The sequence below is a fragment of the Vanessa cardui genome, chromosome 2 (genome assembly GCF_905220365.1).
Source record: "Vanessa cardui chromosome 2, ilVanCard2.1, whole genome shotgun sequence".
Taxonomy (NCBI): domain Eukaryota; kingdom Metazoa; phylum Arthropoda; class Insecta; order Lepidoptera; family Nymphalidae; genus Vanessa; species Vanessa cardui.
In genome coordinates, this window is record NC_061124.1 from 8668645 (window position 1) to 8682876 (window position 14232).

Consider the following 14232-nt stretch of genomic DNA (forward strand, 5'->3'; position numbering starts at 1 on the left):
AGCAGGATGGTGTAGTAATGACCAAAACTTTTTTATAAAGAAGATAATGCTACGAAATTAAAAGGCTGTTACTTTCCATACATACACGTACAAAGTACAGATATATAATTAGATGTTCATTGTTCATTGCTGCCGCGGTATGTGAATGTAATATCTAAATTCAATTATGAGTTATGAAGAAAAAAACGCGGTTTAAATGTAAATATATGTAACTTATCGATGATGAGACCATTAAATTATTTCCAAAATCAATTAAGGTATCAGGCAACCGCATATGTCACCGTAAAATTACAAAATTCTTAATAAAAATCAATATTAAGTTAAATTGCCATCATATTTGACAGTTCACAATGTTTCCACAGATTACAATCTGTCTCATCAGAGTGTAATAAGACGAATTTTGTTATGTTACGGTAACATATATATGTATCGTTTGAGAATCTTTTCTTATTAATATGCTATCAAAAGTGAAAATCGATTAGATTTTCACTTGGTGGTAGGGCTATGTGCAAGCCCGTTTGGGTAGGTACCACCCACTCATCAATTATTCTACCGCTAAATAACAGTACTCAGTATTGTTGTGTTCCGGTCTGAAGGGTTAGTGAGCCAGTATAACCAGGGCACAAGGGACATAACATCTTAGTTCCCAAGGTTGGTGGCACATTGACGATGTAAGGAATAGTTATATTTCTTACAGCGTCATTGTCTATGGGCGATGGTGACCACTTACCATCAGGTGGCCCATATGCTCGTCAGCCAACCTATACCATAAAAAAATATATATATTTTATTATGTCAGTTAACGGCATTATAGACGTACCACTGTAGATTAATATGATTTGTGCAGTACTCACTTTCTGGCCTTCGCTACTAAATCCGCAAACGGTTTCTCCCATGTGTACATCTTGATAACCTGGATGCCGGAGAGGATTTCGTTCATGAGTCGTACGCGCTCGTCCGTTCTCAACGCTGTTTTCAATCGTAGCACTGACGTACGCTTGCCCAGGTATGCTGTTTAAAGAATAAATAATCAATCATTTCGACTTATACGAATTATACAAGGTCACGGTCAAGGTCAGGCATTTCGTATAATATGTAGTATCATACATAATTTTAACAATGCAAGATTACGCATTTGGTAAATGACGTCACTTTCCTGTATTTTAATCTGTGGTACATATTACTAGAAAAGCAAAGTTTACAAGAAAGTGACTTCATTATAAGCCCGGCCAATCAGGAGCGACGTGTCTCGTGACAAACGTTTGAAAAAATGCATTTTTATTTATGGATTTTTGAATAGATTAAGTATTATTTTCAACTTTCGTTAGTAAATAACCATTTTTAAACTCATAATATACACTGATTGCAATAATTCACAATTTATTTTTCGCATTGTCAAATAGCCTATTACAACGGTTGGTTTACTTGATGATAGCTTTGGGAAGCTTTGGCTGGTGGATTTGTTTCGAGTATCGTTAAGACTAAAGGGGCGCTTAAAGAAAAGAAGAAAGTAGCAGCCTGTAAATTTCCCACTGCTGGGCTAAAGGCCTCCTCTCCCTTTTTGAGGAGAGGGCTTGGAACATATTCCACCACGCTGTTCCAATGCGGGTTGGTGGAATACACATGTGGCAGAATTTCTATGAAATTTGTCACATGCAGGTTTCCTCACGATGTTTTCCTTCACCGCAAAGCACGAGATGAATTATAAAGACAAATTAAGCACATGAAACAGCGGTGCTTGCCTGGGTTTGAACCCGCAATCATCGGTTAAGATGCACGTGTTCAAACCACTGGGCCATCTCGACTCTTAAGGGGCGCTTAACATACAAAATATTTAAGTCAGCTCTTGTTGTGAATACGAGCTAAATCAAATGTTGGGAAATCATAGTACGTAATATAATATTAACTCTCACATTTAATTTACCGTGGTACCGCTGTTACTTCTGATTTTCCATAACACAAGTGCTTTAGCTTACATTGGGATCAGAGTAATGTATGTTATGTTGTCCAATATTAATTCTATTTATTATTTATTATTAAATAGCCGGAGAAAGACCACAGTGTTAGCAGTAGACAAAAACGGGCCGATGATGATGATGATGATTAAATTTAATTTTGTATGAATCTCTAAACTGATCGCTTTGATAATATTTTATTAGTACCTCCATAACTTGAAACTCGAAACCTTTCTGAAAATCCCGATCCATTATTTTTTACAAAAATTATTTACAAAACAGTAATATTAATACGAAACATTCGATTTTGTATTACATCACATCAACATCACAGTTGATGATTTTGAAATTAATACAAAATTTGGAAAAATCTAGAATCGTAATTATACAAGTATCTATGACAGTTACACCGATACCGTCGGAATCATTACTTTCACAAACGCTACGAGTTATTAAATAATTTTATTATTGAATAACAACAAAACAAAATCCGATAGGGTCAACAACCGTTGCATAATTGTAATCATTTGATATTCGTTCGTCTCAAAGGACGCCCTCCCCATTATCTGTTTGGATCCGAATAGATCAATGCACCGCGTGACCTCGATCTATCGACAGATTTTTTGTTACGTTATAAAATAAAAATAACATACAAATATATATCCAATTATTTTCATAACAGCTAATTGATTATTATATCGTAATCGCCGGTAAACATAATTAATTATATATTTATTGTACGACATAAAATTCTACTTATTTTATGGAACTATAAATTTATACCTAAGCTATACATTTCAGATGCTCTATAATAAGTGAAAGATTCCTGATTTGAAAATGGAATACTTCCATAATCAAGAGGTGTGCCTTTGGTTGGTGTCATTATTTTGATGGAGATTCGAAATTCAAAAATGTAGTATTCTTAATTCAATTAGACTCATAAGAGCACTTTTGAAACGTCACGTTGCATTGAATTAAATAAACAGTTACCACCGGTTGGAAGGAAGAAGGCAGTACGAGAATAACCGGTAGGAAAGTCAGCAGTTACTCTTCCCCACCATTTTAATTACAGTACATAAAGTACTATATGCTTTTTAAACGTACGGTTTTATCCGCGCGTAACTATAAAACACAAATTTCCAACACCGTATTAAATAAAACGGTTTTCGTAGATACCGCCGAACCTACATGTCTGTGTGTACTTTGTAGTTGTTATAGTTTCTAAGATTTCATTATTAATCTGTGAGTGGTATTTCGCTTTTCTATACATATATAGAATATAGATAGGTGTTAAGCCTGGAAATCAATAATTACTTAAAAAATATCATTACCAGTATATAACTCTGTCCAGTATACGATCAATAATCAACGACGAAGACCAATAATTTAGTCTACTTTCCTACATTTTATATCCTAACGACGAGCGAATTAGTTTTAAATCTAGATATTACGAGTAACCTTCGAAATCCATATAAGGTAAGCCGGTACGCATTAAATGAGATTAAATCGACTCACTAATGTGGCGAGTGTGTAAATAGCGCGCACTTTACGCGTTTGCCACTGTTTACACGCAACCCGGGGATAATTCTACTACTAATAACATGAACTACATTTATATTTATACTAGCTACTCGTCCCGGCTTTACACAGGTCATAAGGGTCTCTATTGAACTATTAAACAGAAACAAACCCGTCTCGTGAACAATACATTCGTAGATAATGTCGAAATATCGAGGTCAACCGAACAAAAATAAATAACATGCTAAATATCCTGAAACTAATAACTTTAATAATAAAAATAACCATGTTAATTTAAAATCTTATATAGAAACGAACCCATTAAAAAAACCTTTTTTTTCCGGCTAGGTTTGTTGAGATTCTCGGCTTTTCTCTACTATAGTATGCATGTATTTTATGCATATATTATATTATATACAAACCTTCATTTTAAAGCACTCTGTCTGTACACGTAAAAACAGCGCGAAGCTACTATATTTTATACTACGTACTTCTAGCGGAGGTTTTGTCCCGCCCGAACAGACTTACTTTTATGAGTAAGTATCATATAAACGTTTGTAAGCATTTATTCATTTTATATAATTAAAAAAAAAGTTTAAAATAAACATTCTAATAATCAACTTTGTTTTACATACTAAAAAAAGGAAAAGAAAGTCTGAAAGTCGTTAACTTAAGAGGCGACATCGCGTAATGAACACGTGGTCGTTACATAATATGATAATAACAGCAGGAACTAACCGGCCAAGAAAAACACAGTTTTCCGTTGACTAAACTTTTTGTTATATTTATAAATCATTTCGTACTCATCGGCGGGGGAGAACGTCACGAGGTAACAAACGTTTGAAAAAAATATACTACTGTACTATTTATAAATTCGTATCCGCAGTCAATTAGCGCGGTAATCGTGATAAAAAAACAAACTCGAAATCGTTCTATTCAAACTTTGTAAGAGGCCCTTGACCACAAGTGTGACAAACATCTAAGATTTACTCATTGTAAGTAAATTTAAAATTCTTTATTAATATTTTAAATTCGCATTTATAATGCCAATAAAGTAATATTATAAATCTGCTTATTACGCCTTTAAAAAATTATTGTACTTTACGGACACATATAATTAAAAAAGGTGGAAAAGTACTTTTTTAGTTGTAGTAGTAACCACTGAGTTTCTTGCCGGTCTTCTCTTTATAATATACTTTCGGAACCGGTGGTAGGTTTACATTTATTTCAATACCACTTTGATAAAGAATATTTTGTTTTGATTTAAATCACATATATGATTTTGTTTTTTTCGTAGAATTATTATAAGATTAACATATGTTTTGAGATAAAATATAGAATAGAATAGAATATAGAATGTACTCTTATAATAGCATAGACATTTGCAAACCATCTGATCTTTTTGGTAGCGAAAATCAAACGTTTTTGTACACTCATTGTATTACCAAAAACGGAAATTTTGCAAATTAATAAATAGGAACGAGAATTAACTTTTGTTACGTATTCATTTCTTAAAATCATTGAAACAGTTTACGTTATTTCGAACTTCGCCATCAAGTGATACTCAATTGTTATCACGATGTAATCCTAGCTTACTGACACCGCACACCATTGCGTTCCAAACATACAAACATGAAAGCATTGTTGCTCGGCAATTGAACAATTACTAAGTACACACGCCATAAGCAGACGATTAATGCCCGCGTTCTGTAGTATTGAAAAACATGTTTTGTCATTTTATCACGTAAACGCGAAGACTATGAGGAATTCGGTATAAGTACATTTTCTCATGAAAAAGTAATAAAAATATTTATAATTGAGAACGTGGATTCTGACCAATGATTGCAGAGAGATTTTATTGGTGATTTATTATTTAAGATGTAGTAGTATTTAGCTCCAAATTAGACATCCCTGACTCCAAGCCTCTCTTGTGAAACATGTAGATACTAACAGTATTAATTAAAACTATAACTAATTTTTGTAAATAAGCATTTGTATGTTATATTTATGTTGTTTACCTATAAAGGTGTGTCACTTGCAGTGTTACCTACGTTAAATTTTAATTTTAAATTTTTAATGATAGCGATGATATAACTTTTATAATAAATAAAACATTTGTATGGTCTATCTGTAATACTGATGTAATGTAATAAGGTCAAAATTGTACGCTGTCAATTTAATAAATTAAAAAAAAATGTACCTATAAAACTTTTTTTCTTTTTATTTTGCTACTTATTATTTTATATTTATATACTGCGAAACCTCGTTGCAGTTCAACATCCGCTTACTGGCCGCCGTGTTGTAAATACACATATCCTTGACACAAATGAAATCCTACCTTGCAGCGGTATAAACGCGAGCATGAAACCGACGCCGACAACCGCCGCCCAGTTAATCTCGCACCACATCAGGAACGTTATGATGACAGTCGCCAGGGGCCCGATCCAGAGGTAGTGCACGAAGATAACCGCCACGTCGAAGCGGTTCACGTCGTTTGAGAGGAGATTCACAACTTGACCGACGGTCGTCTCCCCCAGGGCGGTCTTTGAGAGCCGTAGTGACTAAGGACAAGGCAGGTAAATGATTAGTAGACAGTATGCTTCCATACTAACTACCCATATTAGTGCAGGGATAAGCTCCAAGCTGTCTCCTCAAAAGATAGAAGAATTATAAATCATTATGCGATACTCTACCAATTTTATTATATCTCATAGGTAATCGTTTTGTAAGCGTTTGTTTAATGAAACGAAAAATGAAAGCTGGTATGTCTTAGTACGAACCGCAGTCGGAGGTGGATTTTTACGCATGAATCGAGATTTATTTTCTTAACTGTTTTGCGTTTGCGTAGTGAAAACAAAAAAGTAATAATCAATTTTCTTTCGATTCAATCGTCTTTATATAAATATATCTCATCTTAAATAATTTAGATATTTTAGAAGCCATGGGAAAATCTTCAATAGAGTCGTGACAAAACCCAGTTCCTCGTAACAGGTCTTAAAAACGTAACATATCTACGTATAATATAATTAGCACCATTGAAATACTGAAGACTCACGTATATTTACACAATTTACGAAAATGGCAAATAGCTAAACAATAACTTGGACAAAGTGTCAAAATTTTAAAGATTCTCCGTAAAAAAATATTGACAATGAGCGTCTAATTACAAATTCAATGCATAGTCATCGGTCAGACTTTGAAGATGGGAAATACTCAAGGCAGTCGTTACGTAAACAATGACAGTTAATGATCACTCGCACGCAATTTCCTTTAACTGTAAATTGAGAACGTATTAAACTAAATATACGTTTTTTTTTAGATTTATTGCAGAGGCAATAGGCTATTTGACTGGTTTTTAAAATCCATTTTATATTATTTAGTAGAGGTTAAGGAACCCAGCAAAAGTTGTTTTTTTTATTTCTAGTACATATTTGCCGAAAAATATCATACTTATTAAAAATTCCATATTTAAATAACGCGCGAAAACGCTACTTGGACAATATGGCTCCGCAAAGGGGTCGGTGACGTCACTTTGCTGGAATTTAATCTGTGGTATATATAGTAGAAAAGCAAGGTTTACAAGAAAGTGACTTCATCATTAACCCGGCCAATCAGAAACGTGTTGTGTCACGTGACAAACGTTTGAAAAAATGCATTTTTATTTATTGATTTTTGAATATATTAAGTTTTATTTTCAAGTTTCGTTAGTAAATAACCATTTTTAAACTCATAATATACAGTGATTAAAATAATTCTCAATTTATTTTTCGCATTGTCAAATAGCCTATTCGAATTTTAAAAAATGTATGGCACTTAAATTTTGGGAAGCTAGCTGACGACATGCAAATTATCGGGTATTTACGACAAATGACTACCAAATATCTTTAAAATTTCATCACATCAAGTAACTAGACAAATATAAATTTTCGAAATTCTAAAACATAAATGTTTCAGATAATAATAAAGCTTTATGCAATGTTATCTCTGTCCGTCTGTCGTTCAACTGCTGATGAAACTTCGTTTGAAGAACTTTAAACTCTTAGGAAGGACATCGGCTTCGTTTATAATCCAAAACATGATGAAAAACAATTAAAACACGCTCTAAGCCGTGTGCTACTACTATTAATAAACTTATATAAATCAAAACGAAAATATTCTTTATTCCAGTAGGCTTTTACAACCATTTTTGAATCGTTATTTAACAATATTAAGTGAAGCTACCTCCGTTTCGGAATGCAGATTCTACCGAGAAGAACCGTCAGGAATGTAAGTAGTTATTATTTTTATATATCTATACTATACTTCGATATTATTCGATTATATATCGATACTATCGGCACTTGTATATAAATTTTCAGCGAAGGTCATCTATGTATATATTTACTCATGTCTGCTAGTGACTCAATTACCGATTTTAATGTTCGTGGAATTGGATTTAAAACAAACAATCATATATTAATAATGATATAAGAAAGCAATACGCAAATACGAAAAGCATTAATGCGTATTCAATTAAATATTTTTTCAAAAATATTGCTTTATTTAGAATTATATTCATAAAATTTAATTACAACAATGATTGGTCAAATTGAATTCCTGAGTCGTCGATAGGGTCTTATAATTTGTCATTAACATACTATTATATGAATAGATTCATTTTAAAATAAATGAATGTCAATAATTTTACTAAACATGCGTCGGTTTAGCTCGATATTTTGTTTAGTTTTTTACAAGTTAAAAATATGTTTAATGGGTCATAATCTCATAGATTTGTATCTATACAAATAATTGATTCAATTGATTAAAGAGCAGTTTAATAAAACCACAGATTACGTTTATATAATACTTGTTGTCGTCCGCGGCTTCGCTCGTGTATTAAGGGGTTGGTTTTCATGTTTAAGGCAAAATAAGTAACCTAGTATAAATAAGTAAACGAGTCGAGATGGCCCAGTGGTTAGAACGCATGCATCTCAACCGATGATTGCGGGTTCAAACCCAGGCAAGCACCGCTGTTTCATGTGCTTAATTTGTCTTTATAATTCATCTCGTGCTCAGCGGTGAAGGAAAACATCGTGAGGAAACTGCATGTGAAAAAATTCATAGAAACACTGCCACATGTGTATTCCACCAACACACATTGGAACAGCGTGGTGGAATATGTTCCAAAACCTTCTCCTCAAAGGGAGAGGAGGCCTTTAGCCTAGCAGTGGGAATTTACAGGCTATTGTTGTTGAATAAACCTATAAACCTTGCGAGTTCAAGTTTGCTTCACACCAAATTTCATCAAAATCAGTTCAGTGGTCTGGTAGTGGTAGATCGACAGACAGTTTCTTTCAAATTTATAATATTATACTATAGATTATTAACAACTGAAGCTGAATTAACGACTGTACGCGAAATTTATAAAACTTTACCCACGCTCGCACACCGTCAACAATTTACTCGAGGGGTGAATTAAAAACAATAGCATGTGTCCCCCGACACAAACTATCACCACACCCCATTTCATTTAAATCGGTTTAGCGCTTTAAGTGTGAAAAGGATACGGATAGAGTTACTTTTGCACTATCGATATCAACACCTTTCAGTTTTAATGTTTTATTTTATTTAAGTTGGTATATCTTATACAGCCATAAAAGGTAAAAATTACTTGCAAATTTTTTCTCGGAATGCATCGTGTAGAAGTTATTAGTAGATACGAAAATAATGTGCGAAAATATCGAGGCTATTTAAACACCCCATCCATATATGTACAGTGTACATACAAATAGAGAAATTCAAACTATTTCCAACAACAATCAAACACACAATTCATATATTGTTTGGATTCATAAAGACATAAGTATAAATACAATATAAATAATAGTATTTATGTTAGGGTTAAATGTAGCGTGATTTGAACACATTTATGTAAAACGATAACGATACAGCCCTTTCGAAAGTAATCACTTATTTAGGCAAATTCTTTATCCTGCTGACCTCGATTCTTACAGAATATGACGTCACAGTGATACAGCACGCAACGTTGTTATTCTACTTACTTATTTCAAGACAACGTAACCTTGTCGTTTTACATACAACTCGTATTAAACCGTGTGAGTAGGAAAAAACCAGTTTCATCCACTCCGTGCTCTGAACACTTTATGATTTTCAGAGCTATTTTTATATTGTTTCAAATTAGCTTCAAACATAACCACATAAATCGAGATTCAGTGTGACAGACGTAGTACTGACATTCTTTACAAAGAAATGTAAATCTTTGTTACATAATTTCGAGTTAGGAGTTTCGTTTACACCTCTATATTTAATTTATTACGCAAAGATAAAGCTAGTGACAGACAACCTTCATTGGAAACTGATGAATTGCATTTAAAAATAGATATTTATCGTACTCACCTTCCTATATATGAGCGAGCAGCAAGCGACCCTGAACTTCATACCCATATGTAGAATAGCCATCATGTAAGGATGTACGACGAAGACATTGAGAGCGGAACACAGTACAACAGCTCCCGCGTAGAGATAAGCTTCAGTTGGCTTCACTGTTTTCTGATCGGGACTGTAGTATTCCACAAGCCATCCGAGGAATATTGGCTGCGCGATGCTAGAATAAAACTCTAAATTAGTAAAATTGTTCCCATTTATTACAACCAATACTACTCTCATATTTTGGTATGGTTCTAAGTCTATTCATTAAATACCATTACGACAGTAGAAAAGGATCGTTTCAAAATAAATATTATTTTCAGTTTTTCGAATCCTTTTCATTGCTAGGAAGTTACCACACTATATACATTTTTGCCAACAACTTACATACAGTATAATTTTCTACTAACTTGCATTGACAACACAATTGCCAATTATTCAGCATTAGAAATATATACTTACTACCTAATAAGAGTAATCACTACATACATACTACAATTGTACGTTTATGACAGCATACTGATTGTACTTGAATTCTCAATCGCAATTGTATTCTAATTAAATGAGTATTTTTACGAAATAAAATACGAAAAAAAACATAATTATCTAAGAATTAATCAATTCTTAAACTAAATATCATCATTACCGCAGAATAAATACAATTAGCGTGCTGGTCCACAAATGTAACCTTAATTAAATCTAAAATTAGACTACGATCGATCTACCTCGGGATCAATGAACTTCTTACGGAATGAATATATGGTTGACACGATTTCCGTGAAATTCCATGAAACTGATCACTCTAACGCTGCGGTCTCAACTAACAAGACTATTAACTACAATAATTGTTCCTTATTAATCTCACTTTGTGAGCGTGCTATTTTGCCGCACACGCATAACCTTCCCCTTGAGGTCCAAGAGACGGTTATGCATAAAAAGTTGATTTTCTTGTCCGAAGTAGCCGATGAACAGACCGAGCATCCGTGGCTGTTGGATACTACGAAAGATATGTTTGATTTATAATAATAATTTACGTATATTTATACACTAAAGTATTCGTTTAAGACAGTGTAATGACTTTTTTGTCGCTGAAGGAACGTATTACGCGTATCCTTTATATGAAGTAGGGGGTAAGTGGGACTCGCCGTTGCCCATAATATGAAAAAAAAACGAGGTGCGCTCTACGTTGCTTCCGTGACGTCAGACAGCCATGCCTGCCTAAGGATTACGAATCAATTCTTCAATCGAAGATAACCATATTATAATAACGAGGAAAATTGATGCGGAAAGATGAGTTCACGCCTTATCTGTATTTATTTGAAACGCTTAGGAAGTATTCGAGAAACGGCACGTACCTACTTGTACAAGTTGGATATGAAATGTTGGAAAAGAGTACTAATTTTCGGACCAGGTCATCTCTATAGAATCTACATTCCCAGCCAATGATGGGTTAACGTTTTAATACAGTTGTGTAAAATGACGATTAAAGTATACGTAGATAAAGTATATTTCGATTTGATTTGCATAAGGGACATAACACCAATCAACCTTGACTAACTAATAAGTAGTTATTTAAGATTTTAGCGGCGCATGTGCGATATATGGAATGATTAATATTCCTTACGATACCTGCGTCTATGAGAAATTTTAATCATTAAAAGTAAATTGGATCAGTTGGCTATCCGTCCAAACATATATACATAAGGACACAGAGAAGCCCTATCTAGTGGATTAATTTTATTAATCTGCCTGTTCCATACATTCTTTAAAAGGTTAATGCCTAGCTTTATTACAATGTAAAGCATGCAATATACACCGGCTACATAAGCCAAGTTGTGATAATCGAACCTGCCATTTTCGTACTGTCAAATTTTACATACTCCATTGACTTTTTTTTAATTTATAGGAAAAGGCAATCGAATATTAAGTCTGTTTTTAGGACTAGATATTTTTCTGCTTTATACGGATCTTCGTTTAGACTTTTAGAACGTGCCATCAGCTGAATATATTACGATGAATAAGTTCTAGGAACACGTTACAAAATCTTAGTTGACAAAATAATACTAATTTAGCAATTATAATATGCAATAAAGTGAACTATTTCGCTTTGTCGAGAAAAAAATATTTCATAGAAACTTAGGAAAAATTATGAAATTGTGTACCAATCAAATTTATGACTTTATTTTATTCTATATATGCATGTAATGTTCAAACTATAACTATCAGTACTAATTATTATGTAGATTTATTTTAGGCATAGGATTTGATTTTATTTTAGGCTATGAATAAATGAAACCCTCTGAAATTACTATATAATTCTATTTTAAGAATCGAGTAAAGAATAATTTAATATTATACTCATATGATTTATCCTTTGATTTCAATCATAAAATCGATAAACAATTTCTATTTTTGAAGATAAATTACCCCCTTGAAGCTAATTAGGAAAATTTAATTTAAATTTCTGGTCATATACCCTGAGTTGGTTATAATGAAATGGTGTAAGCCTAATGAAATCAGTTCTATTTTTGAATAATATCTATACTATATATTTTTTTATTTTATATAAATGCAATTGAGCATTTAAGAAATACATCAAATAATTTTAAACTATATCCCGCCTTCCTACGAGTTAAGTTTATTTAGAAATAAATGATATGATATAAATATAATTCGTAACTTATAAATTACAGGAATAAACTATCTACAAGTGAAAACATTTTCAGAATTGAACCATTAGTTCCGAAGATGACATTCCGGAATTTAACTTCATTATAATTTTAGAACAGAATAGAACTTTATATGAGGTTAAAGGAATTCAGGCATCCGTTTATTTATTCATATTACTTTCGATTCTTACATTAAGTAGTTGTTAGCCGTTAACAATCTAATCGATACATACTGGTCGTGTGTGTTCCAACAATATATATATAAGTACATAATTATATTGTATTTATTATGTATGTGTGTGGACTAACGAATAGCACTATACGAAGTATAAACCCTTTTTATCTAAAAGTCGCCTATCACAAGAATTAGGAGTAGCGTTCTTCCTTCAAAACAAAATACCTCATAGAATACCCTGGACGTGTAAATCAGTGGAACGTAGTTTTTTTATGGTACAAGTTGGCGGCCGAGCATATGGGCCACCTGATGGTAAGTGGTCACCGTCACCCATAGACAATGACAATGTAAGAAATATTAACTATTCTTTACATCGTCAATGTGCCACCAACCTTGGGAACTAAGATGTTATGTCCCTTGTGCCTGTAGTTACACTGGCTCACTCACCGTTCAAACCGGAACACAACAATACTGAGTACTGTTATTTGGCGGAAGAATAACTGATGAGTGGGTGGTATGATGTAGTCAACGATACAAGTAAAAAAAATCTATATTTTATTCTAGCAGGCTTCAAAGCACTATTGAATGACCATGTTATAGTGAATTAAATATAAAAGCACCGGTTCCGGAAGATTGTACCGAGAACAACCAACAAGAAACTCTTTAGTTACTCTTTTCCATCATGACCTAAAATCTAAAAATAAATGGTTAATTTATTAAAGTATTATCAATTGAAATATTTTTTTATGCAAATTATATACATTTAACATTTTAATTTAGGGCAGTTGCTCAGTAGTTAAATTAATAAATATTCGAAACTCATAATATATTCTAACAAGGAACTACACGACTGAAAAATCATGGATTAGTTAACGTGTCATGTAGTAGTCGATATCATAACACATTAAGGAAAACGATAGAACGGAATACAGCATAGGTTGTTTCAATTGTATTTTAAACGGGAATTACCTTTACGAGTATACGTAATCAATAAAACGAATACTAGTTATATATCTGTGTAGTTCGTGATAGGCTGATAATTATGTCCTCGCTAATTTTGACTTTAACTTTTCTTAATGAAGACAAACCGCTCGAGAGCTTATTATACTGCTTAAAAACAGATGCACTCTTTTCCCATAAAACGACAACAAAAACAAGGTATTTCAAGCTTAACAAAGTTAGACGAGATAGCCGAGATGTACCTACTGAATATAATACGAGAATGGTATACAAGGTCGAAAGGTCGAGAATTCAAATGGATACCGCTGAGTATCTTTAGTAGTTTGTGTTTTAGATTCAAGTCGAGATGGTCCAGTGGTTAGAACGCGTGCATCTTAACCGATGATTGCGGGTTCAAACTCAGGCAAGCACCGCTGATTCATGTGCTTAATTTGTCTTAATAATTCATCTCGTGCTCAGCGGTGAAGGAAAACATCGTGAGGAAACCTGCATGTGACAAATTTCATAGAAATTCTGCCACATGTGAATT

General features: G+C 33.1%; 1 protein-coding gene across 2 annotated transcripts in view; it reads right to left on the bottom strand.

Moving 5' to 3' along the window:
- Window positions 1-14232, bottom strand: part of LOC124540113 (ATP-binding cassette sub-family C member 4-like) — a 42720-nt gene that overhangs the window by 19349 nt on the left and 9139 nt on the right. For both annotated transcript variants that reach the window (XM_047117556.1, XM_047117547.1), the window contains exons 5-7: window positions 9870-10077; window positions 5812-6034; window positions 855-1011 (exon numbers count right to left, since the gene is read on the bottom strand). In XM_047117556.1, coding sequence (XP_046973512.1) covers window positions 855-1011; window positions 5812-6034; window positions 9870-10077 — 588 coding nt within the window. The remainder of the gene's footprint in view (window positions 1-854; window positions 1012-5811; window positions 6035-9869; window positions 10078-14232) is intronic.